Genomic DNA, 24,482 nt, shown 5'->3' on the forward strand with positions numbered 1-24,482 from the left:
AAGCCTGCTGCACTTTTCTCCTGCCACACACTGGGGTTGTGTTGGTAGGGTGCCCCAAAAGAGTGCATCTTAAAGTTAACACCTCCACTGAGATGCAGAAGGCAGTTCACCCTCTCAGAGCTATTGTTTCAGACTGTTTGCAGACTCAGGCTGACATCACTGATTCACTGATGCTCAATTCATGTTTTCAAGGTTTTCTTTATAACCAGGAGGGATAGCAATTAGTTTTCTGTTTAAAATGAAAGCTTGACTTTTGATATAATAACATGACTCCAGGAGCTGGAGCCCTCAGCACAGGCCTATAATGCCCATGTCTTCGTCAGGCCCTGCTTTCCATGTATCTTGTGAAAAGGAAGAACACCAGTGCAGCAAAAGAGCTGAATTAGAGTCCATCACTTTCTAGTCCAGAATCGTGAGGATGCCACCTGACTCATATCACAATTAAAAAAATATATACTACTGTATATAATGTTACTTATTATAGCTGACAGCAAGCTCTATTAGCCTGTAGAACAGTCTTCGACGGGAAAGGAAAATAGTCTCCCAAGGGAGTGGAAGCCCCACACAGCACGATTTAAATGTGGCAGCTGGGCTGTGGGAGGGAAGTGGCAGTTTCCCTTTGAAACTATGCTGCCAGCACACCTCCTGTGGCTAGACTTCAGAGGGAAATGCTGCAACTACCAGTTCTACTGCTCAGTTTTAAAGGAGACAAGAGAGAAGGGCTGGAAGGGGACAGAGGCAGGCATGGTCGAGGGCAGGAAGGGGGTAAGGGACCACAGGGTGAAGAAGGGAAAATGTCTGGAAAGGAGAAGGGCACAATAGGAAGGCTAGAAGGGAGTGAGGAAGAGGGCTAGGAGAAAGGGGACTAGAGGTAATATTTTCATAAGGGGCCAAGTGACTTAGGAGCCTAATTACCATTTTCAAAAGTAATTTAGGCACTTAGGAGGCTAAGGCTCTTTGAAAGTCGACGGGACTTAGTCTTCTAAATCACTTTTAAAATTGGGACCTAGGTTCCTATGTCACATGGGAAATCTTGAAAATATTACCTAGGGAGAATTTATGAGGGAAAATTATTTGTTTCTTTTTATCTCAATAATCCCAATTATTAACATCAACAAACTGCAAGTGAAATAAATGGGAGTTGTGCCTATATATCTAAGGCCAGTTTGAGGTCCATAGCATGTTGAGAGTTTTGAAGGGGGGATGTGGTCCCAGCCATGCATCACTGGGAACTGGTGCATCTTACTGTGATATCACAAAAAGCTATATTGCAATACAAGTAGGTCTTTTTCAGTTCTGGATTCTGTAATGGTTTATTTCTGCTTTCATATGCTACAGAACACCAGAGAGTTTGGTCAGATTCTTTAGAGGGCATTCAGAATATTTCTGTCATGTATGCTGGATTCCTCTTTCTGCAGCAGTTTTCTGCAGGCATGCCATAAGACAATGACCCAATTTACTCAGTGTGAGCAGGCACAAATCTAACTCCAGCTTACAGCAGGTTTCAGTCTGGCCCACAGTATTTCACAAAGACTGAAAAGATTCATGACTAGTTATTGTAAACTAACCATGACAATTTTAAATGATCTCCCCTGGATAGTGGTTTCTAAATCCAACAAATTGCTGTATTTTCCACTGAACAGTCAGAATTACAGTGGATAGATAATACGCAACGTTATGTCTGTTTTATGGTTTTACTTAAATGCTGGCATTTTAAATCAGTGGTTCCACTTTTAGTCAATGCCATATTAACAGTTCAGTCCTACTTCCTACTACTTCCTTTTAATATCATAATTGGAAACAGAATGCATGAATTCTGAGATATTAAGTTAACTCTGTAGTTGGAATTTATTTTGCATTCTTTCTAAAAATGATGCTTGTTTTAAAACTCTAATTCAGATTCTGATCCACCTTTATTGTGATCCCATTAAATCTCACCAATTAAGCAAGGCCAGGCCGTGTTGGTACCTGATACCTCAGTACCTTCAAGGAACACCAAGGTGATACAGAAAGCAGCTCTGTGATTCACGAAGTGGCATTAAGTTACTATTAAGCCAATTCTCTAGACAGGTATCATGGGAAGAACATTATAGCTGGTGATGCTTTATTTCAGGGGTGAGGTAAAATAGAAGTCCTGACTATTTCTAGTCATTGAAGATCCCATTTAAGAGTAGAAATGTTATTTCTAGGGCCTTGACCAAATTTAAACTTATGTAATTAAATTCTGCCTACTTCAGAATTACTCCTGCAGTTTCAATTAGGTAAATTAGGTCCCAACCCAGAATGATTGCATTACAATGTGGTGAATGATATGACCTTAATATACCCTTTTATCTACTGTACCTAACATTGCAAAACTGTTGTGAGGCTTAAATTACTTGTGAAGTGTTTGAGATCCACTGATGAAAAAGCTACAGAACTGTGAAACACTATTATTGTAACATGTTTTCTCAAAAGCAACCACCAAAAGGATTAACATATGGCTACTTGTACTCTGTATTTTTTATATATTGCACTGATGCAGCTGTGCCGATGTAAGCTCTCTAGTGTAGCCGCTCTAAACTGATGGGAGAGAGTACTCCCACTGACTTAATTAATCCATCCCCAACAAGTGGTGGCAGCTATGTTGGCGGAAAAAGCTCTGAGTACTGTCCACACCAGTGCTTAGGTCAGTGTAACTTATGTCGCTCAGGGGGTGGCTTAATCACACCTCTGAGCAACATAAGTTATACCAACTTAAGAGGCAGTGTAGACATAGCCTTAGAAAAAAGGATGGGACAGCAGGCCAGTGCACTGGCTAATAGGTTTCAAGTATACTTTTCAGCAAGGTGATTATGGATATGTAAATATCTAGGACTAGAATTAGGGGTATTTGTGGGTATATAGCATACCCTTTTTCTGAGCAAGCCACAATGTTTCCATGGCCCTTCTTCTGAAAAAAGCATTAGGGGCCTATCAGAGCCAGTAGGCCCAAGTCTGAAGGTGTAGTTGTCTGAGCTGGGGCCATACATTTCAGTTTCAAGCAGTTGCAGCACTCTCATCAGCAGAGAGACTCTAGCATGGCTACTCACTAGGACATGTCACTGCTCAGCCACAGCCACCGGTCACATGCAGTGAGGGAGCCACTGCTTCAAAGCCCCATGACAACATAAGTGGTTACCATATTGTCTGATGGCAGATCGGGAATAATGGGAGAAAGTGGTTATTTTGAAAGAGGGGGCCTAAAGGCAGCATGTTGCCTCATTTCCATTGAGAATAAAAGGAGGTGGCAGCCATTTTAAAAGAGGGCAATTCTTTGTGGAATTTTCTGAAGAAGAACATTCTTCTTCAGCCCTTGGTGAAGAAAAAACCCTTTCAGTTGTGAAGTCTTCCAATGTAGCCTATGCATTTCAGTAAGTTTTATCTCTACAGGAAGTTTAAATATTCTGTGTTATTAAGATCATTAGGGACAAAAAATGATCTGACACCTGGTGCTAAATTTCTTCAAGGATCCATTTTTAAATTAATTTTAACTAAAATTAATTAACAGATTTACTCATAAATGCCCACAAAAATATTGTGTGCCCAAGGAGTAAGTGCTTGCATTTTGAGGAAAATACATTGTATTTGTTATGCAAAACACAGTCATTGAATCTCTGCTTTAAGTGCAAAACTCATCTCAGACTTAACTATTAATGACAGGTCCTCCTAGAAGGAATCATAGCCAGTACTTCCATAATGAATGTTGGCCAGTGAGGACCAATTGCTATGTTAAAATACCATATAATCACAGCACATATACCATAACAAGTAGTCATCTGCTAGTTTATCTTTGCTAGAACACATTTTTAATACAGGAGTAGGAAGGATGGCCTAGTGCATAAGGCACTGAACTGGGATTCAGGAGACACAGGTTCAATTCTTTGCTCAGGTACAGATTTCCTATGTGGTGGTGGGCACGTCATACCTGTACCTCAGTTTCCCATATGTAAAATGAGGATAATATCCCCTACCTGACAGAAGTGTTGTGAAGATAAAATTAGTTATTGATTTTATGGGCATACCAGACCTGCACTGGTCCAGCTGGGGTTAACCCCACACTATGGGCAGAGGAGGCCAGATCTTCATGCCGATGCTGGATGTTGCTCCGGCTGGGACCCAGGTATAAAAGAGAGCAACTCAGCTCAGTCAGGGCTGACTGTTGAAGAGAGAGGATGCCAAATCTCCAGCCTAGGAGCCGCCAAATCTTGGAAGCCAAATGTGCTGAGACCCAGGCAAACACCAGGACAATGGAAGGCACCCAAGAGTGGTCAAGGCTGCCAGGAGCCGCCCAAGCTGAGGAACCCTGAGATGCTGGGGATGCCCAGACCGCCACACGAGCAGATGGGTTAGAAAGTGGCCCAGGGGGATGGCCTATAGGGCCAGACACTGTCAGCATGTTGCGGTGGGATCCCCGCTAACACAGTGGTGGAACTTTCCACCACAGTTAGGGCCCTGGGCTGGGACCCAGTGGAATAGGGTGGGCCTGGGTCCCCCTACATCAGTGGTGGGCAACCTGAGGCCCGTCAGGGTAATCCATTGGTGGGCTGTGAGACAGTTTGTTTACGTTGACTGTCCACAGGCATGGCCGCCCGCATGGCTGTCCACAGGCATGGCCGCGGTTCGCTGTTCCTGGCCAATGGGAATTGCCCACCAGTGCCCTATGTCCTGCTGCCAACCCCACATCAAGGTGGCAGCTCCCTGACCTTAGGATGTGTGCCAGAGCGAGAATGTCAGACTCTAGACTACTTGGTGCTCCATTGTGCCTAAGGCCCTAGACTGATTCGTGCTCTGTCCTACCTGAAAACCCAGGGCCTCCAGACTGGCTCTGGCCATTAGGATACACTCCCCCGAGACTAAAATGGTACGAGCAAACCTAGTCGTGGGATTATAACAGCCCTTGCCCTGCCCCCAAAGTGGGATGGGGCATTAGAGGATTGGGCCAAAAGAAATCTAGATTCATAGACTTTAAGGTCAGAAGAGACCATTATGATCATCTAGTCTGACCTCCTGCACAATGCAGGCCATACAATCTCACCCATCCACTTCAATAACAACCCCCTAACCTATCTCTGAGTTATTGAAGTCCTCAAATTGTGGTTTGAAGACCTCAAGCTGCAGAGAATCCTCCAGCAAGTGACCCGTGCCCCATGCTGCAGAGGAAGGCGAAAAACCTCCAGGGCCTCTGCCAATCTGCCCTGGAGAAAAATTCCTTCCCGACCCCAAATAATGATGAGGTTCAACAAGGACAAATGCAGAGTCCTGCACTTAGGACGGAAGAATCCCATTCACTGTTACAGACTAGGGATCGAATGGCTAGGAAGCAGTTCTGCAGAAAAGGACCTAGGGGTTACAGTGGACGAGAAGCTGGATATGTGTCGACGGTGTGCCCTTGTTGCCAAGAAGGCTAACGGCATTTTGGGCTGCAGATCAAGGGACGTGATCATTCCCCTCTATTTGGCATTGGTGAGGCCTCATCTGGAGTACTATGTCCAGTTTTGGGCCCCACACTACAAGAAGGATGTGGAGAAATTGGAAAGAGTCCAGCGGAGGGCAACAAAAATGATTAGGGGGCTGGAGTACATGATTTATGAGGAGAGGCTGAGGGAACTGGGATTGTTTAGTCTGCAGAAGAGAAGAATGAGGGGGGATTTGATAGCTGCTTTCAACTACCTGAAAGAGGGCTCCAAAGAGAATAGATCTAGACTGTTCTCAGTGGTACCAGGTGACAGAACAAGGAGTAATGGTCTCAAGTTGCAGTGGGGGAGGTTTAGGTTGGATATTAGGAAAAACTTTTTCACTAGGAGGGTGGTGAAGCACTGGAATGGGTTACCTAGGGTGGTGGTGGAATCTCCTTCCTTAGAGGTTTTTAAAGTCAGGCTTGACAAAGCCCTGGCTGGGATGATTTAGTTGAGAATTGGTCCTGCTTTGAGCAGGGGGTTGGACTAGATGACCTCCTAAGGTCCCTTCCAACCCTGATATTCTATGATTCTATACCAGCCTTGTGACACCTAGATAAATAGATAATTTTGGATTTCCTTCACATGATACTGCAATTGGCCAGATGGAGAAACTACATTAGTTTCCTGCTTGCTGAACTAATCCTGCACCCCAGCCAATGAGTATTTTAAGTACATTTACTAATAGTATTAAAAACTGTGTCAATACCTGAAGACCTGCAACTAGGAACAAACTAATGAGAATTATTATTTATTTATTATTTGTGTTACTGTAGCACCTAGGATCCTAGTCATAGACAAGGACCCTATGGTGCTAGATATTGTACAAACAGAACAAAAAGTCCCTGTCCAAAAGAGCTTAAAATCTAAACAATGACTGGTGTTAACATTTGAGGATAATCATATCCTGTACCAGCAAAATATGCTTTACAATATTATAAAATATATTGCCCAATACTGATTTAGGACTTGGTCCTTCAAACACACATGACTAACTTCAGTCACAATAGTACTGCCACTAACTACTGTAATGTATCATTTGCAATACTGCACAACACAGTTGGCCAGTACAGTCTGAGAGGGAAAAGGTCAGGTAGGCAACTAGGTCAGGTAGGCAGAATCAGGTAGGCAACTAGGAAACTAACTAACCAATGTGACTACTCATCTGGCTAAAGTTACTCAGTTGCTTACAGGATCGTGCCCTTAAGTTGGGCCAAATCACCACAAGCTGCATATCCACTTGGCATTTGGTTTTGTACTGTGGATTTTTTTTTATTATTGTCATTGAAGATGACTCTAAAGCAACCAACCTCCCACTGTCCTGAGCTGACACCACTAGAAGCAGCACTTCGTATCAACTACTAATAAGAAGTGATGTCTGTGGAAGGGCTGTCTCAATTTATTGAAGAACTTCAATAAAAGGTTTTTAAAGAAACATCATACTGGGTTTTTTAAAAAACAACAACCTATTCTTTATCCTATTATTCCTCACAACCTTGTTTTTGCTCCTCTAATTCTTTCCTTTTTCCCTTCTCCTCTCTTCTTTTCTCCCTGTACCCACCCATGGGCTTTTGTCTAGTAGTGTGGTCTAGTAGCTAGATCGGAGGGGACTGGAAGTCAGGTATCCTGGGCTCTGTTTTCAGCTCAGATATGACAGAGGTGTCAGATACCATAGAGATCAGCATGGGATAAAGATATAACAACAAAGTTCTTAATTTCCTATTTCCCCTGCTACTTTCATCACTCACACTTCTGCCAGTACGCCCTTCACTAAAACAGGAACTAGGATTACAACTGGCTGTGGGAATGAATTAAGGGAATGTAGAGCACAGTATCATCCAGGGAAAAAAACTTCTTTCAAGATATTCACCTTCTTTGTTGCCCAGAATGCTCTTTGGAAAGAGTCTATATGCAGCAATTTGGTTAAACATGCAGTTATATATAGTGCATATGGTTGTTTATTACTAACTTTACACAACACCAATATCCATAACAAAGTTGTTATTAAAATGCACAGCACTGAACAGCGAGGTGTCAAATATTCCTAGCTTATTAAACCTCAGTAATTATAATAAGGCTTTTAGCATAAAGAAGAGACGTAGGGCTTGTCTACATTTACTGGGAGATCAAAGAGCGGTGATCGATGCATTGGTGGTCAATTTAGGGGGTCTAGTGAAGACCCGCTAAATTGACTGCAGATTGCTGTCCTGTCGACTCCTGTTCACCAGATCGCAGATCGCTCTCCTGTCCACCGGATCTAGAAGAGTAGGGGGAGTCGATGGGAGAGAGTCTCCCATCGACATCACGTAGTGAGGACCCCTCCGTAAGTAGATCTAAGCTATGTCGATTTGAGTTATGCTATTCACGTAACTCAAATTGCATAGCTTAGATCAATTTTCCCTATAGTGTAGGCAAGGCCTGAGTAGTAGTTCTATGTATCCAAAGTAGGAAAAATACAGTTGGTTCTAAATATAAATTCAACCCTCCTTATAAATAATTTGAATTCTGCCTAATCTGCCAGATTGAGGGATTTATACACAGCCCAGTGGAGTTAATGAACAGACTTCCATTGACTTCAGTAGGCATTGGTTCAGGCCCTTAGTTATTTATGTACAAGTAGGGAAATACTAGAGACAAAGTTGCAAGTAAAGTATATAATAATAATTTCTTGTACAGTGTTTGTTATCCATACATCTCAGGACACTTTCTAAAGGAGAATAAATATAATTATTTCCCTAATATAATAGGGAAACCGAGGCACGGCGAGATGAAATGGCTTGCCCAACCTGTAAGAATCACCTCTGCAGCACTTCTTCTCTGCCAATTGAGAAGTAGAAACCATAAATTTACCCTCAAACCACCTATTTCTATATAAGAGCACATTATGCGTTCACCCAAGCTACCAGACCAGCCATTCTAATTTCCTGTAGGTAGAAGACGTGCAGTGGACTTTTGGGGAAATTATCACCCCAGTATTACCATATGTTCTTTCTTTTATTCCCTGTCCTTCTTTTATTCCTCTCAGTCCTGATTTATTTAGTGGCTGACAGCAACACCTCCACACAGACCTTTCCACAGCAGACACTGTGGCTGCAAGTGAAGTGCTGAATGAGAAATATGCCCAGCACCTGCCATTTGAAAGAAAATGAGCATATCATCTCGGCAACACACACTGTACCAGCCCAGGGACTTGCTGCAGATCCCACTCCCAAATCTGCTGTTTGTTGTCACTGCACAGATGGGTCAGCACCCTCTGATAGCTGCCTTTGAATTTTCTCTCCTTTATTAGGCTACTACTTCTGGCACATCAAGATTCTGAAACTTGCTGCCACTGAAATTGCTATTCCCAACCCAGATGGTGGTGGGAGGAATTGAACTGTGGTTCCTTTGTGCAGAAAGCCCTCGACAATAGCCACCAGCATGCAGAACCACACACCAATTTCTGGTGTATATTTTGTTGCTGTTTCAGACCCAAGTCCAGACCTTTTTAATCATTAATCAACAATTCAGAGAAAGTGTATATTGCTGAATCCAGACAGCAGCCAATACAGACCTCTAATACATTATGGATTCCCTGTCAGTACATTTATTTATTGTTTGCAGTGTTCCTTCTGAAATCCCTATGCTCTTTCGCTTACAACTGAAAATTAGCTGAAGAAAATATTAAACTGGATTTAACAAAGCAATGTGTATGTTTAAAAATACCTGAATAATGTATTACATGCTATATAAAATATCTTTAAAGTATAATTCTTGTCATTTACCACAATTTTAACAAAATATTTAGCAACTATATCACTAAATAAAATAGAAAGGCACTGTTTATGTAGTGTTAATGTACAGTTTTTCCTTAGGAAAACATCCGGTTGTTCATTTTATTATTATTGTGATAGTATAATAAAAGTTGGCTATTAGTTAGAGTGAAATGAAGATGCATGTGTCTTTACTTCCAGTATTCACTAGAATTTTTCACTGTGGCATAAAAATAAGAAAGACCTCACTCTTCTGTGCTTAGGCTTTTATACTTTACACAAATGCATCAATGGACCTCGATTTCTGCACACTGTGCAACCATGCTCTGCTATCAAATTAATGTTAAAATATGTATGCCCTGACTTCTGATTTATGATATCATTGACAAATAGTAAAAAGGACAGGCATGCCATAAAGTTTATGGATGGAGTGATGGCACACACAATGATGTCTCATAAAGAATAAAGGGGGGGGGGCATTATTTATTCTTGTGGATTCAAGAACTAAAATACAGATAGATGGCTGCGTGCACAGAATTTTTCATAAATATCCCACAGTGCACCCTGTTGTACAGCAGCCATACATTAATTAGAGCATTCAGCAGACACTGCAATGTGTTACACTCACCCAAGTGAATCTTCATTTTTCACATGCAGGGCCTTACTAATTAAAATCAGCTTTGCAATTAAACGTGGAAAATTGTGTTAAACTTTCATGCGTGGTTAGAAAAAAATGTATTTATTTTTAGGGTATTTTATTTTGATGCAAATGAATTTTCCATCAAAGTGAAACCAGTAAAAGGGAGGTATGAGGATTTCTCTTTTTTTGTATTATAGATGCGCCTCTCAGTTGCAAGTTGCAATGCTCCACTATCTCTCTGCCAGTACCTGGCCCTGTTCCAATGCTTTTAGTGAGTGCTATCTGTCAAGGCATGAATAATACAGCCCCTAGGCTGTCGGCAGAATCCAAATGAGGCATACATCAGGAAGCAAGCACTCGACTTTAGCTCCAGAACATGCTCCTGTGAAGACAGGCAATTATTCACCCACGGCTGCAGCCATGGCAATCAAACTGGTGGGTGAAAAGGTATATGAAATGAAAAAATTTGAATAAGAAATATGGCACAACAAGCCAGAGAAAATTCAATAATTTTCTAATAGAGAGATATTTGAGTCTTTTAATTTTCAAGTTTGGAGTTTGAATTATTTTTCTCAGTCTGTTCTAAAATGGGCAGGACTAAAACAGAATATATAATGCCAAAACAATAATAGTGTGATTTTTTTTTAATAAAGAGAGCATAGCTTATTGTAAAGTATGTGCACTTTTTAACAACAAATCTTCTGTTTTAAGGAACAGATCTCATCCTTCAAAAATTAAAATGATCACAACATGTCTATCTGTACAATTTCATAGATGTAAAGGACGAGAGACAGTACAGAGAGACAGTAAACAGAGGTTAATATCAAGTAACACTTTGGTGGGTAGTCACAAAGCAAAATACTTTTATAGAGTTGGTGATGAGTCATATATTATAGATCCAAACATTATTTGTGTGTCCTCTCCCCACTTCTATGATATTTGTTTGCTTCTGAAAAAGGCTGCCTTAATGTTACATGGAAAAAAATGGGGGGGAAGCCCTATACTTTTAACATGAACTTAACAAAGAACACATGGGATTCTTGTCTGGATGTAACGTTTGGGTTTGTTCTGTTTATTTCAGCCACATTCTACTTTCTCAGCGATCAAACTGCAACACGCTGTTAGGGATTCATCAATATTTCCATTTTAAATCTGAAGGATTTATGATTCAGCCTTAAAAATTCATTCTGCACTGAAACTTAATTTGCATGGTCTTAGACTAGGAATTTTTTTCCCTCTTACCAATTTCCCATAGAACAGTTTCAGCTGTTTTCAGTTATACATATAAAAAAATTACTGCTCCATCAGCTTAAAATTGTTTTCTGCTCATATTTGTTAAAAATGATTTTCATTTTGAAGCATGTGGTATTTGGCAAGTGATTAGTCCATAATAGAACCTAATTGCTTGTGTTATTCAAGGGGGAGGGAGTGGGGGAATTAAACAACCATGTTATGGAGGTTTTAAAAATAGGCCATGGTCGGACTCAGTATTTTTTTAATGGAATCTAGTTAGAATTTGATGATGTGTCTAAATACATATTTACATGATATACCATATCCATCTTTGGCATAAATAATGTGCATTTTAATACAAAATTCTAAATGCATAGCAACACAGTAGGCTTTAATACTTCCAAAGCTGCCATTTACATCTACTGGGGAAGTAAGAGTGGCCACAGTTTGCTCTCAGTTACACGGGTGATGCGCCTGCATAACGAAGAGAAGAATTTGAACTCATGCCTTTTAATTTATTGTTGTATATACAAGGGCCAGATCCTTCTGCCATTAAAATCAGTGCTAAAACTCCCATTTATCTTAATTGAAGCAGGATCAAACTCAGGGATGTCTTCAAGTATTTAGCTAACAAAAACACATGAGATACTTTACCAGTGTGAGTAGTCCCATTATATTCAGTTTGACTACTCACAAGCAAAAGCATTTGCAGAATCAGGACCCATAACCACTCCTTGAAGTGACTATTATATCAACAAATAATTCATAATTTTTCAAAGTATCTAATTACCATGCATGGTTAAACAACAGTCTATAGTGGATCTGAAGGGTGTCTAGTAAATACTTGCCAAGAAAGCAATCCAGGCAGCATGAACTAGTGGATAGTTTCTGGACTGGGACTCAGAAGACTTGGGTTTTATTCCTAGCTCTGCCAGTGACTTGCTGTGTGACCTTGGTCAAGTCACTTCGACTCTCTATGCCAGGGTGGCCAAACCTACTGACCTTCTGAGTCGCATATGACAATCTTCAGAAGTTCGAAAGTCGGAGCACAGCTGCCAGGGCGCAGGGCTTCTGCCCTGCAGGAGGCACCTGCTGGGACTTGGAGCTTCATCCCCATTGCTGCTGAAGCCCCAAGCCCCAGCAAGTATGGCTCCTGGGGCTGAAGCCCTGAGACTCGGCCTCCCTGCTGGGCAGGAGCCTCTACCTGGGGGTCGGAGGCGGCTTCACGAGCTGCACTTTAACAGTAAAAGAGCCGCATGCAGCTTGCGAGCCACAGTCGGCCACCCCTGCTCTATGTTTTTGTTTCCCCTCCCACTTATTGTCTGTCTTGTCATTCTGTAGTGCTTGATACTGCAAAGGTTTATTCACTTTATGCACTGTGAGTAATCTCAGTGGCTTCAATGATATGTAGAGTTGAACATATGCATAAGTCTTTGCAGTACCAGGGTCTCAGACTGTAAACTCTACAAGGTAGGAACTTCCTCTTATTATGTTGTATTCCTGTCACAACAGGGCCCAAGTCTTGGTTGGGGTTTCTAGCTGCTACTGTTACATAAATAATAACAATATGGGTAAATTTTGCTCTAAGTTACACACATACAACTTCTTCGCAGTCAGTCATGCTGTATGTGTGTAATTTCAGAGCAGACTTTGGCCCAGTGAATCAAAAACCAGACATATTTGCATGAATCAGCACAATCAACTGCTACCATTTGTTCGGTCAATGTCAAAATTGGCCCCAATCCTGCAATTTGATTCAGTCAGGGGAATCCCTATGACTGAACCAATCCCCATTCACTCACATAGATATAAGGATCCACCAGTGATGACACAATTGCAGGATAGGAGCCTATATTTATAGATATTGGGGTTACTTTTTATTATTATTAAAAGAAAATCAGGGAGATAAAACATCTTGAGGGATTTAAACCCAGAAAAGCTAAAGCTACAAACCCCGCTTTCCCTTCCACCCTGCTATGTTCCCACCAAAATAATGTAGTGTCAGCCCAAAGATTTGTATATATTTACTTTGTGGGTTTAAATTAAATATATCAAAGTGATAGGCACCATGTGAAGCTGGATAAAATTATGTCACAGTTTTTTTGTTAGGAAAAAAGGTCAGAAATCCCAAAGAATTCAAGAGATCCCAGGAAGGAAAAGAAATTTAAAAAATGCTGGAAAACTGTTAATTTCCTAGCAGAAACAAACACTTTTCATTCATAATAATGAGCTGGTCTGCTATTGTGAATGGAAAGGTCATAACCTTATTAAACTCTATTCTGTAAGGCTAAATGAAATTGAGTTATGTTTCAGTGGAAATATACAAACTTCTTGAACACATGGAATTTTTAGACTTTTTGATTTTCTTTTACATAAAATGTTTATATTCTCCCCCCCCCCCACAACTGATAACAACCAAGATTGGGGGAGGCGGAAGGGTTGAAACAAGAAAAATATTTTTTAAATTATTTAAAATTGTTTATTGATAAGATTTGATACAATAATTGAAAACTGATCTTTTCTGAACCAGAAGCCATGTTGTGAACCCCAACAAAAATGGTTCCTAATAAAACTAATAGTTGAATATAATAGTTGAATATAATCTGAGTAGTGGATTGACAGTCAGGGTGTTAAAAAAGAAAAAAAAAGAGAGAGAGAATTCTTTTGCAAATAGAAAAAAAGAGCTTTTGATACATTTCCAATTTTTCTGCTTTGTGAGTCCTCCCTACAAATTTCCTTTAATTAGCAACTCTGAGATTCAGTCTGTTCATGTCTTGACACACCAGAATCACGTCAAGGAAGCAAAATCCAGAATTAATATTTCAAAACTGCACCTAATCTTATCCAACTTTATAGCTATTCCCTGTGCTTTCCATCTGAAAAAGGATTATCTCACACACACACACACACACACACACACACACACAAAGGTACAGCAATTCAAAAGAGAATGCTGTGACTGTTCAAATGAAATTTCATTTGGAAATGATTTCCTTAGTTTTATTTCAGGAATCATGTTTTTTGAAAACTGCATCCAAATCGCATGAAATGCAAAGAAGTGCACTCGGTTAATTTTTGTATCATTCATTTCCTGTGGAGGACATTATAACTTTATTTAATTGTTGACTATTCATGGAATTTCTGAAGACAAAAAAAGGAGTTTGGTGCTATTCATTAATTACTATGAGACTTGAATTTATATGAAGAAAATGAACAAAAGAAATGATACGTTTTGAAACTAGAAGTCCTAAATAGTCTTAAGGAAAATGATTTTTAATATTTCTGCTAAATTATCCAAATCTCTGATATAACTACAAAAATGAAGCTGCCTTTACTTTTATGGAAGACAACATGATTAGAGTAAGAAATTTGAATATGCTAATAAAGAAAACCAAAATGGTTAACTTTTCCTTTAAAACAGCGTTCAAAAGAATTTTTTACGTTTATCACTTTTTATGGTCTTAATTAAAAAAAAAAAATTTGTGTAGACTTACAGGTCTTTGAAAAGATACTAAGATAGTAGAGTAGATTTATACATCTACCTTACACCTCTGGTTCAAAAATGGAATTAGTTGTTATTTTAGTTTAATCCCTAGTGGATATATGTATTTATTACAAAATATCCACTGAATTTGGCATGAAATGATTATTCTTTAAATCACAATAGTTTCTTTATAATCTGACAACAATACTATTTACAAAAATCAATAATGAAAAAATACAAAAGTTTAGAACAATTTCATACTAGATTAAATAACTTGTTCCAGTTCAATAGAGAGAGGGCCAAAATGTCAGCCATTTTGTCTTCTACACAGGGGCGGCTCTACGTTTTTGGCCGCCCCAAGCAGTCATGCGCGGGAGGCGCCCCGGAGCCGCGGGAGCAGCGGACCTCCCGCGGGCATGACTGCAGAGGGACCGCTGGTCCCGCGTGGCTCGGCTGGACCTCTCACGGCTGCGGACGGCTCGCGGGTCCAGCGGCTCCGCTTGAGCTGCCGCAGTCATCCCTGCGGGAGGTCCAGCCGAGCCGCGGGACAAGCGCCCCCTCCGCATTCATGCCAGCGGCAGGTCCGGTTGTCCCAGGGCTCCGGTGGACCTCCCGCAGGCATGACTGCGGCAGGTCCGCCGGCCCAGCCTGCCGCCCCCCCCGGCCGCAGGGGACGCCCCCTAGATTTTGCCGCCCTAGGCACCAGCTTGTTTTGCTGGTGCCTAGAGCCGCCCCTGCTTCTACATTGGTTGTCATATGAAACAAGTTAAATAAAATGTACTCCATATATAGGAAAAACTGATTTATTCACAAGCTTATGTACTAACGGGTAAATTTTCACAATGTTGTACAAGAAATGCTTGAACAAACTGCATAAGAAACTAAAGTTGTTTCTCTGCATGTTCCACATGCTATTTTGAACATTTACACTGCAAATATAGAAATGTAAAGATCATATTCTAGATGACTTTCAGACACAGGTATATATAATGTAATCCTGCCTTGATGTGTTGTTAGCAATTAACAGCTAAACACATTCTCCTTCTGGAGATCTCTCCACTCACAGTTTAGGAGCTGAAGTAACAGTATTTACGACTATAGTATAATCATCTGAATTTCAAAGTCTCATTATTACGGATCTGTCCTAGACTTTGCCCTTTGAATCTAACCTCATCACTGAACTCTGTACTCAAAAGCTTATGTTTTCGTTCCAGTTATGAACTACATTAAATGATAGAAGTCACGCTGGCACCAAAATGTCAATAAGGTCAAATTTTAATTTGCCACACATGAACTACAGAACTGCATACAAAAACTGAGAGAAGATGGGAAGCAGAAACAAGTGTTCTCAGCAAAACAATGTTATAGATTTTGCAAGACATTCAAGGTTACCACCTACATGATTAGGATGCATATAGAATTGTGGTAAGTTTGCTAAGAGAGTTTGGGACTTGTCCTCATTTGGATTGTTTTAGTTTTTAATTTACATTGTGCTTAAGTGTGATAGAATTGTTACATATTTTGAGCATCCTAACAAATGATATATATAAATGATAGAAATTAGTTGGAAAAAAGAAAGAGAAAAGAAAAAATGTATGAAATTGAATGGCTTCTAGAATATCCAATCCCTATTTTTTATCATTGGTTGGGTCATTAGCAAGGTCAAGTCAGATAACTTGTTTATCAAATCTCTTCACTATGGTAAAAAAAAATTACAGATATTACCTTCTGTGTCTTGCATATTTGCCACTAACATGACCACTGCCATCACAACCAGGAGTAGGACAGCTGCAAAAAGGAACGAATTAATTATATAGGTGCCGGTATGCTACAGGAAGATTATACTAAAAGCCGGCAGTAGATATTACAGAGATGGAGGGCAACAAAGACAGAAAGAGAGAAATCAAATAACTGAAGGGAAAAAAAGAGGGGATGCTTTTTATTAGCAAGTCTCAGGGGAATTAATTTCATCAGTGCAGCAGGGCATGAGCAAACCACCAATGAACTTGAAAGTGCATTATACCCATTAAAAGGCATGAATTTTCTAAATTGCTAATGGGGATACATTTTACACTCAGAGCACTAACCTGAACAGCTCTTGTATGGCTGGTTCCACGGGAACTGCAGAGAGATGGAAAATATATAAAAATTTATCATCTATTACAAGTACCCTTCTTCTACAGAAAATTACCAAAAAGGTTGTGTAAAAGCAAGGGTCAGAATGAATCGTGCAAAGAGATTCTGGAGGATGAAGGTCACCCTGAGCGGGGGCCTTGAGTGATTTACTGAAGCAAGAGACGTACCTCGAACACCTTTGGAGCGTGTGCGATGGCGCTTCTCATCTGCATCCACCTCCATCTGGGAATAGATTAGCAGGCAGTCAATGTTCTTATCCTGCATGCACAGACTATCAATGCACAGACTGATACAGTCTCTCACACAATTTATTGGCAATATTTTAATTCCATTTTATCCTGTAAGGGAAATTGTACTTTAGAAAGGATTTTTTAGAATCCCTATATTTATTTTAAAACAGAAATTGCATGGTGATTTTTGCTTTAATCAGTCTGCTTGCATGCCCTCTTTCATAATAGATTTTGTAAAACTGTAAGAGCAATAAATGTCCTCTATTTTTGAAAGGATTTTCTTGAGAGGAAACCCAGGTTACTTGGATATATTTTTTGCAACAAGGGCATAATAGATTTCTAAATAGTTTGAAACTAAGGTCAAGTAGCCCCATTTCATAGGTTGCCTTGTTACAGGTGGCTTTAGAGTGGATAAATAGTCAGGGAATGAGAGAAAGGAAAAGAGAATGAGATGAGGACAAAGAGACATGATTGGGACAATGTAAGTAAGGTAATACCTTTCATTGGACCAACTTATGTTGGTGGAAGATACAAGCTTTTGAACTACACAGAGTTCTTCAGGTTTGTGAAGCTCAAAAGATTATATCTTCCACCAACAGAGGCTGGTTCAATAAAAGATACTATGTCTCACCACCATGTCTCTCTTATAACCTGGGACCAACATGGCTACAACATCGCAAACAACTATTTAATATGGATTTTGGTCTTTTCTTGATGTATCCCATTGATTAGGTAAATCTTATCAAGTCTAAATAAACTGCTTAATTACTGCATATGACTATATCTGCCTCTTCATTTTATAAACAGGACTCCCATTGGGGTGACTAATTATGCAATAGTAAATATTCTGGCACTCTTATGTCTTCACTGGTCAGATATAGGGTTTCCCATCAGATCTGAGCTGGAAGCATAAACAGTGACCTATATCAGTTTCAATATGCTTGTGTGGCTTCTCCTAATCCTCCTATGCTCCAAATAGCATCTGATCCAATATATCTGCATTGGTCCCAATGGGTCTTCAAAAGGGCACTCATTCCAGTCTAAGAGTCGTTTTAATCCTCTTGGTCACAAATACAGATCTTACTGGAATTTGTTGAAACAAAGGCCATAACAGGGAAAAATATATTCCATCCCTGAGGTGCAAAGTCTGGTGCAGCAGCCTCCTGAGATGTAGAGACACTGGGTACATAGATCCAGGTAGGTCCACACATATAGGAGTGCTACTGTAAAGGTCACAAAGCAAAGCTTAGAAATCAGGGGCACCAAAGTGGATGCAGACAACCCCTAGGGGGGTTGTTTTCCAAAGACTGCACACAAAAATGGTTGTCAGTTTATGGTAATACTTTTGGATTGACAGCTGGGATTGCTGGTCTCAACTGTCTTATGCAAAAGCACAAGGATTTGTACCCACAAGGCTCAGATATGACCAAAGAATACCTTTAAATGTGAAAACCTCAGAAACATGGAATCATACGACTTGCAATTAATCCTTTACACCCAACTCCACTAATTGCTGTAGCAGATTATTATTATAATTATTATTTATTTGTATTCCCATACCGCCAAGGAGTCCACTGTACAAACACAGAACAAAAAGTCAGTCTCCACCCTGAAGAGCTTACAGACTAAATACAAAAGCTGAGTGAACAACGTGATGGTAGTTCCACAATTTTTTTTGCGGGGAACGGCTTAGTTAGGAAAGGATAATCTTAGTTAGGAAAGCAAGAGGGAACACTGAATGTAAAGGATAGGGGTGGCAGGAAAGGGGAAAAGAAGAGACTATGAGGGATTGGGAAGGGAGAAGGTTAGATCAAAAAGCCAACCAGCACAGGGCAAAGGAAGTCCTGTCAAAACTGCAGAAAGTTCTCCAAAAGACCCCTGCTTTGGCTGCTTCTGCCCCTACTGGATGGAGTCTCTGGCTGGCTCCTCTTTGCAGCTTTCTCCCAAGCCCAGTTGGACTCCATTTCCCTCCTCCTGCCTGCCAGTGCAGCAGTCCTGCTTTGGCTGCTTCTGTCCCTACAGGCTTGAGCGTCTGGCTGAGATGAAGGCAATCAGCACATGACAGTGGGCTAGGTCTCCCCCTCCTGTGGTAAAACCCACAGGAAGTAACTCAGGGCAGGAAAACTCAGTGAGGATCCTTTCATGGAGCTCCCCACAATCATTTTAGCTGCAGGGAGGGGACAGCTCCTGCACTGAGTAAGATCTGGAGCCCAACAAGAAACTGGGATCTGTGGAAGGGAAGTGCCATCTTCACAGAGGCTCTGTACCTCACCTGGTAGGATCCGCAGACCCCAGGCAGTGTGGTTCAATACCTCCTCCTAGGAAAGACTCTTTAAATTTAGGGACTTATTCTGCAGCAAAGCGTCAAAATTAGGAATTCAGCCCTAAGCTTTGGATTCTCTGTAGGACTGGAGAGAAGACAATGTGCATTCACCCCAGCCCTCCAGTCCCTGCTCAGCCTCTCTGAGGTCCTGGGAAAGGCAAGATAGTGCTACAAAGGCAGCTGAACTCCATTTCATACGGGAGACATCAGAACTGTGTGTCATTCATGTATTGATTTGGTGACACAATCCCTCCCCAGCATCTGGCCCTGCCTGATGAGTTAAAGGGGGACAGTGATCATCAGCTATGTTGCTAATACCTTTGGAGAAAACTCACTTAATTCTAAGTCCATCCTTGACAGGATGATTTCTGGCCACATTTTTGATAAATGTGGCATGCATATCACTGGAGTGAAAACAGCCGTGTTTGTGACTGTTCCATGTAACCTAGATACCACCTTTTCCATGCTATAGCATGGAATAGCCTGTTTGGCATATCACAAAAATCCATCACATGTGCCACATTCTTTTCTCTTCACTGACAAGAGAGCAACATACTGCAAAGGCCCAGAAGTGGAGTTACCTGACTAGCAGCCTATGTGTGGTAATGTTTGGAAAACATTATCTGGCATAATCAACCGTGGAATAATCTGCTGAATTAGCTGTTATGATCTTAGCCTGATAATACAGACATAAATGTGCTTCATATAGTGGTAATCCCAGTTATGATGATATTCTGTGTAAATTCAGGTGCAGGACAAGGAAGAGGTTGGTTTGCTCATGTTTGCCAACCAAATTAGCTACCTTGATTCAAGAAACTCATGTGTATCTCTAACCCCAGATACAGCTGCATCTATATCTAACCACACTGAAGAGGAGGACCACAAATTTGGAAAATTGTCCATAGGTGAGATCCACAATACTCAGATCCAAAGAGGACTTGAAATGAGATCCAATGTACTTGCTCATGAATCCACAGTTCTCCTGAAAGGAAGATTTTACTTAAAGGCCCAAATTGTGATCCCAACCCACTGCAAGGAACCTAATGTCTGATGACGTGGGAACTGGTGGAGGGGGAGGAGGCAGACTGAGTTATAGAGTGCCCACACAACCATGTTCAACTGTCCTATGTAGGGGTATGTAACAGCTGTAGATGCTGTTACAGCAAGTGAGCAGTCACAGAAGTAATGTACCTGCCTTCCTAGCCATATATGGATTTGGGGGCAGAATTCAGTTCTTCTTGGAGAATCCCTAAGCAATGCCCATTTCCTCAGGTTTTGTTAGAGATAGAAGGAACGGATTTTGGCCTTAATGAGCAGGAAGGAGTTCATCTCAGGAGCCCTACTTTCTACACAACATTTACATTCCATGACATGTACTTACATTTTCATGGAACATTGGGCCACCTTCTCTGGAGAAAGGAGGATTATGGCTTGGCTGACAGATCAGCTAGAACAGTTAGGTGTAAAGCTGGGTGGGAAATGGTTTTCCAATCCCATGAAAAGTTTTGAGATTTCAAAATGTTTCCCATTTTGAACTGGGATGAACCCCATAGTCTTTCAATGTTTCTATCAGCATAGCCAAATAGCCTAGTGATTAGGCCACTCACCTGGGGTGTGGGAGACCTTGATGGGGCGGTGCCCCTCATTGGCAGAAAAGGGGTTAAAGAAAGCCCTAGGAGGCTGCACCAGAGGCAGCCAATCAGAGAAGGGCTGAAGGGAGTAGCCAATCAGGGCGAAGCAGGCCTATACAAAAACGTAGTTGCAGGGCAGAGGAAGGCAGTTCTCTGCTGGGAGCCCAGGGAGGAAGGACTGTGTCTCTGGAGGACTAAGAGAACTGCTAGCACCCTGGACAGAACAGTGCTGCTAGCCAGAACCGGGGAGCGGGAGACAGCTCCTGGCTGGCTGCTGGGGTTTGCAGGCTGAGGCCATGCGGCAAGGACAAAGAGGATGGTGGAGCCACAAGATAAGTGGCCAGACAATTGGCTGCAGTAGCCACTAAGGGAAGTGGCTGAAGAGCAGACTGAAGTTCGCCCAAAAGTGGTGGGAGCACTGTGTGTGGCATGGCCGGAGGGCTGTGTTGCTGAAGAGGATGCCACAGTCCTTGGAGAGATGTGCGTCCTAGAGCAGGAGTGATGGTGGCGAGGCACCACCCAAGGAGGGTGCACTATCATGCAGAGCTAATTCCCAAGGTGACCTGCAGGAGGTGCCAGAGTGGTGAGTCACACTCCTTCACAGCCCCTGGTTTAAATCAGGCAGAATAGGGACTTGGACCTGGGACTCCTTCATCCCATGGCAGAGCCATACTCACTAGGCAATTGGGTATTCTGGGGTCTCTTTGTCACTATCAACTTTGAATTTTCTGACAAAAAAAGTTTCATCAAAAATTCCTGACCTGCTTTAATCAGGAGAACTTTAAACTAGCATCTAGAGGGGAAGATAATAAGGGGCCAAGTACAATACATATGCTCACACAGAATCTCGGTAGCTTGAATGTAAATAATCCAGGATGTAAAAAGAAATTCTTCTATTCCCTATTTACCAATGTTAGAAGCATGGGAAATTAGAAATGCTCATTAACAAAAAGAAATTGACTATTACTGGTATTACTGAAACCTGGTTAGCTGCATGGAATGTTAAAATTGCTGGATACACCATATTTAGGGAAGATAGAGTAGGCAGAAGTGGACAAAGGTAGCACACCATGTCAAAGACACCATTACCTGCTTTAGAGTTATTGATAATTCAGAAGACATGACCTAAAATGCTTATGGATCAATGTTCTTTCTGAGAAATCACAAGACAAGGTACTGGTGGGTATCTGTTATAGACAACCAAATCAACAAGAATACAGGATGAACAGCTCCTAAAACATCTATCTCTAATGTGCAGAAAGGAAAATTGCATTACCACAAGGGATTTCTATCAGTAAAATAATCTTGGAGTTTCTAAAAATTATAGATGATGACTTTCCAAAACAAAAGGTACTGGAACCAACTTAGATAAATTCTATATTAGATCTCATTCTCATGGATACAGATGATTTGATCACTGAACTGAAAATTGAAGGTTGCCTAGATGCAAGTGATTGTGACCTAATTTCATTTATGTGCAAACAGAATGTAGTCCCAGCCAACTATACATATACTTGGTGCTTTAAAAGGGCTAATTTCCTAAAGCTGAAAAAAATCATGAGCAAAATTGAGTGGGAGGAAACATTTAAATATAAAACTGTGAATGAAGATTGGGAGTTGTTTAAGAATAATTTATTAGATGGCCCCCTCAAAACAAACAAACAAACACCTATCCCGCCCACACATTCCACAATCATGTGAGAAGACGTCTTTGGTTTAAAAAAAAATCTTGGTTAAGAGGGGAGTGATATATATTAAATATATAACTAATAAAAAACATGGAAGTTGATAATGAGTACAAATCAGTGATTGGAAATTAAGACTATTGATAAGGGAACTTAAACATACCAATGGAAAATGTGCAGCTAAAAGGATTAAGGCTAATAAGATGGAACTCATAAACTATATCAGGAACAAATTAAATCCATCTGATATTTAAAAAAAGATAGTAAAATTATCAATCATGATGCAGAAAAGACATAAATATTCAATAACTATTTCTGTTCTGTATTTGTCAAGAAGCAGGATGATATATTCATATTTTAAAGTGATAAGAAAATACTTTCTATTCTATCAGTAACTAGGGAGATTATAAAACAGCAACTTTTAAAGTTAAGCATTTTTAAATCTGTAGTACCGAATAACTTGCACCAATAATGTTAGGAGATTTGGCCAAGGAGCTCTTTGAATGATTAATGTTGATTTTATAACAAATCCAAGAACACTGGGAGTTTCGAGAGCATTGGGGAAAAGCTAATTTTGTAACAATTTTTAAAAGGTAAATGAGTGACTTGCATAACTATAGGCCAGTTAGCCTGACATTGATCCTGGGCAAAATCGTGAATGGGTTGATATGATGCAATTAGTAAAACTTTAAAGGATGGTAGCATAATTAATGCCAATCACCAACATAATTTTTATGGAAAATAGGTTTTGTCAAACAACTTTAATATAGGTTTTGATGAGATTTCAAGTTTGGTTGATAAACGTGACTATGTGGACATTCTGTAAAGAATTTGTCTTGTACGTCATTCTGATAATAAAATTAGCACTATACACAACCAGTACATCCCAGGCTGGTCAATGAATAGTTCTTTAAAAATAATTTAATGTAAGTAATTGTAAATGGAAAATCATGATCCTATGGGGTTGTTTCTCGTGGGATCACCCAGGAATCTGTTCTTAGTCCAATGCTATTCACAGAAAAAATAAAATCATTGCTGGTGAAATCTGCAGATGACAAAAATTGGTGGAAAGATAAATAATGCTATGGATAGCTCAGTTATACAGACTGATCTGGATCATTTGGTAAAGTTGGCTTATTTGAACATGTCAGTTTCAAGGACCAACATCTAGGAGCAAAGAATGTAGGTCATACTTACAAGATGGTAACCTGGACTGCAGTCACAAGGAAAAGTGAAAAGGACTTAGATCACCAACTGAACATGAGCACCTAATGGATGAGGGCTGTGTATTACCTCTGTATATGGCATTAGTGAGACCCTTATTTGAATTCCATGTCCAGTTCTCATGTCCACACTTCAAAAAGGATGTTGCAAAATTGGAAGGGGTTCAGAATAGAGCTATGATTGATGATTAAGGGTCTGGAAAACATACCCCACAGTAAGAAACTGAAGAAACTTGTAAAAGCAATAAAGAATCCTGTGGCACCTTATAGACTAACAGACGTTCTGCAGCATAAGCTTTCGTGGGTGAATACCCACTTCTTCAGATGCAAGTGGTGGAAATTTCCAGGGGCAGGTTTATATATGCAAGCAAGAAGCAAGTTAGAGATAACGAGGTTAGTTCAATCAGGGAGGATGAGGCCCTGTTCTAGCAGTTGAGGTGAAAAACCAGGGGGAGAAAAACTGGTTCTGTAATTGGCAAGCCATTCACAGTCTTTGTTTAATCCTGAGCTGATGGTGTCAAATTTGCAGATGAACTGGAGCTCAGCAGTTTCTCTTTGAAGTCTGGTCCTGAAGTTTTTTTGCTGCAGGATGGCCACCTTAAGATCTGCTATTGTGTGGCCAGGGAGGTTGAAGTGTTCTCCTACAGGTGTTAGTCTATAAGGTGCCA

The 24,482-nt window shown here is 40.6% G+C and overlaps 1 protein-coding gene across 7 annotated transcripts in view; it reads right to left on the reverse strand.

Moving 5' to 3' along the window:
- Positions 1 to 24,482, reverse strand: part of MYT1L (myelin transcription factor 1 like) — a 369,230-nt gene that overhangs the window by 131,916 nt on the left and 212,832 nt on the right. For all 7 annotated transcript variants that reach the window (XM_039531760.1, XM_039531757.1, XM_039531764.1 and 4 more), the window contains 3 exons: positions 16,890 to 16,944; positions 16,674 to 16,707; positions 16,312 to 16,374 (listed from right to left, as the gene is read on the reverse strand). In XM_039531760.1, the coding sequence (XP_039387694.1) occupies positions 16,312 to 16,374; positions 16,674 to 16,707; positions 16,890 to 16,944 (152 nt within the window). The remainder of the gene's footprint in view (positions 1 to 16,311; positions 16,375 to 16,673; positions 16,708 to 16,889; positions 16,945 to 24,482) is intronic.

Source organism: Mauremys reevesii, linkage group 3, assembly GCF_016161935.1.
Source record: "Mauremys reevesii isolate NIE-2019 linkage group 3, ASM1616193v1, whole genome shotgun sequence".
Lineage (NCBI taxonomy): Eukaryota > Metazoa > Chordata > Testudines > Geoemydidae > Mauremys > Mauremys reevesii.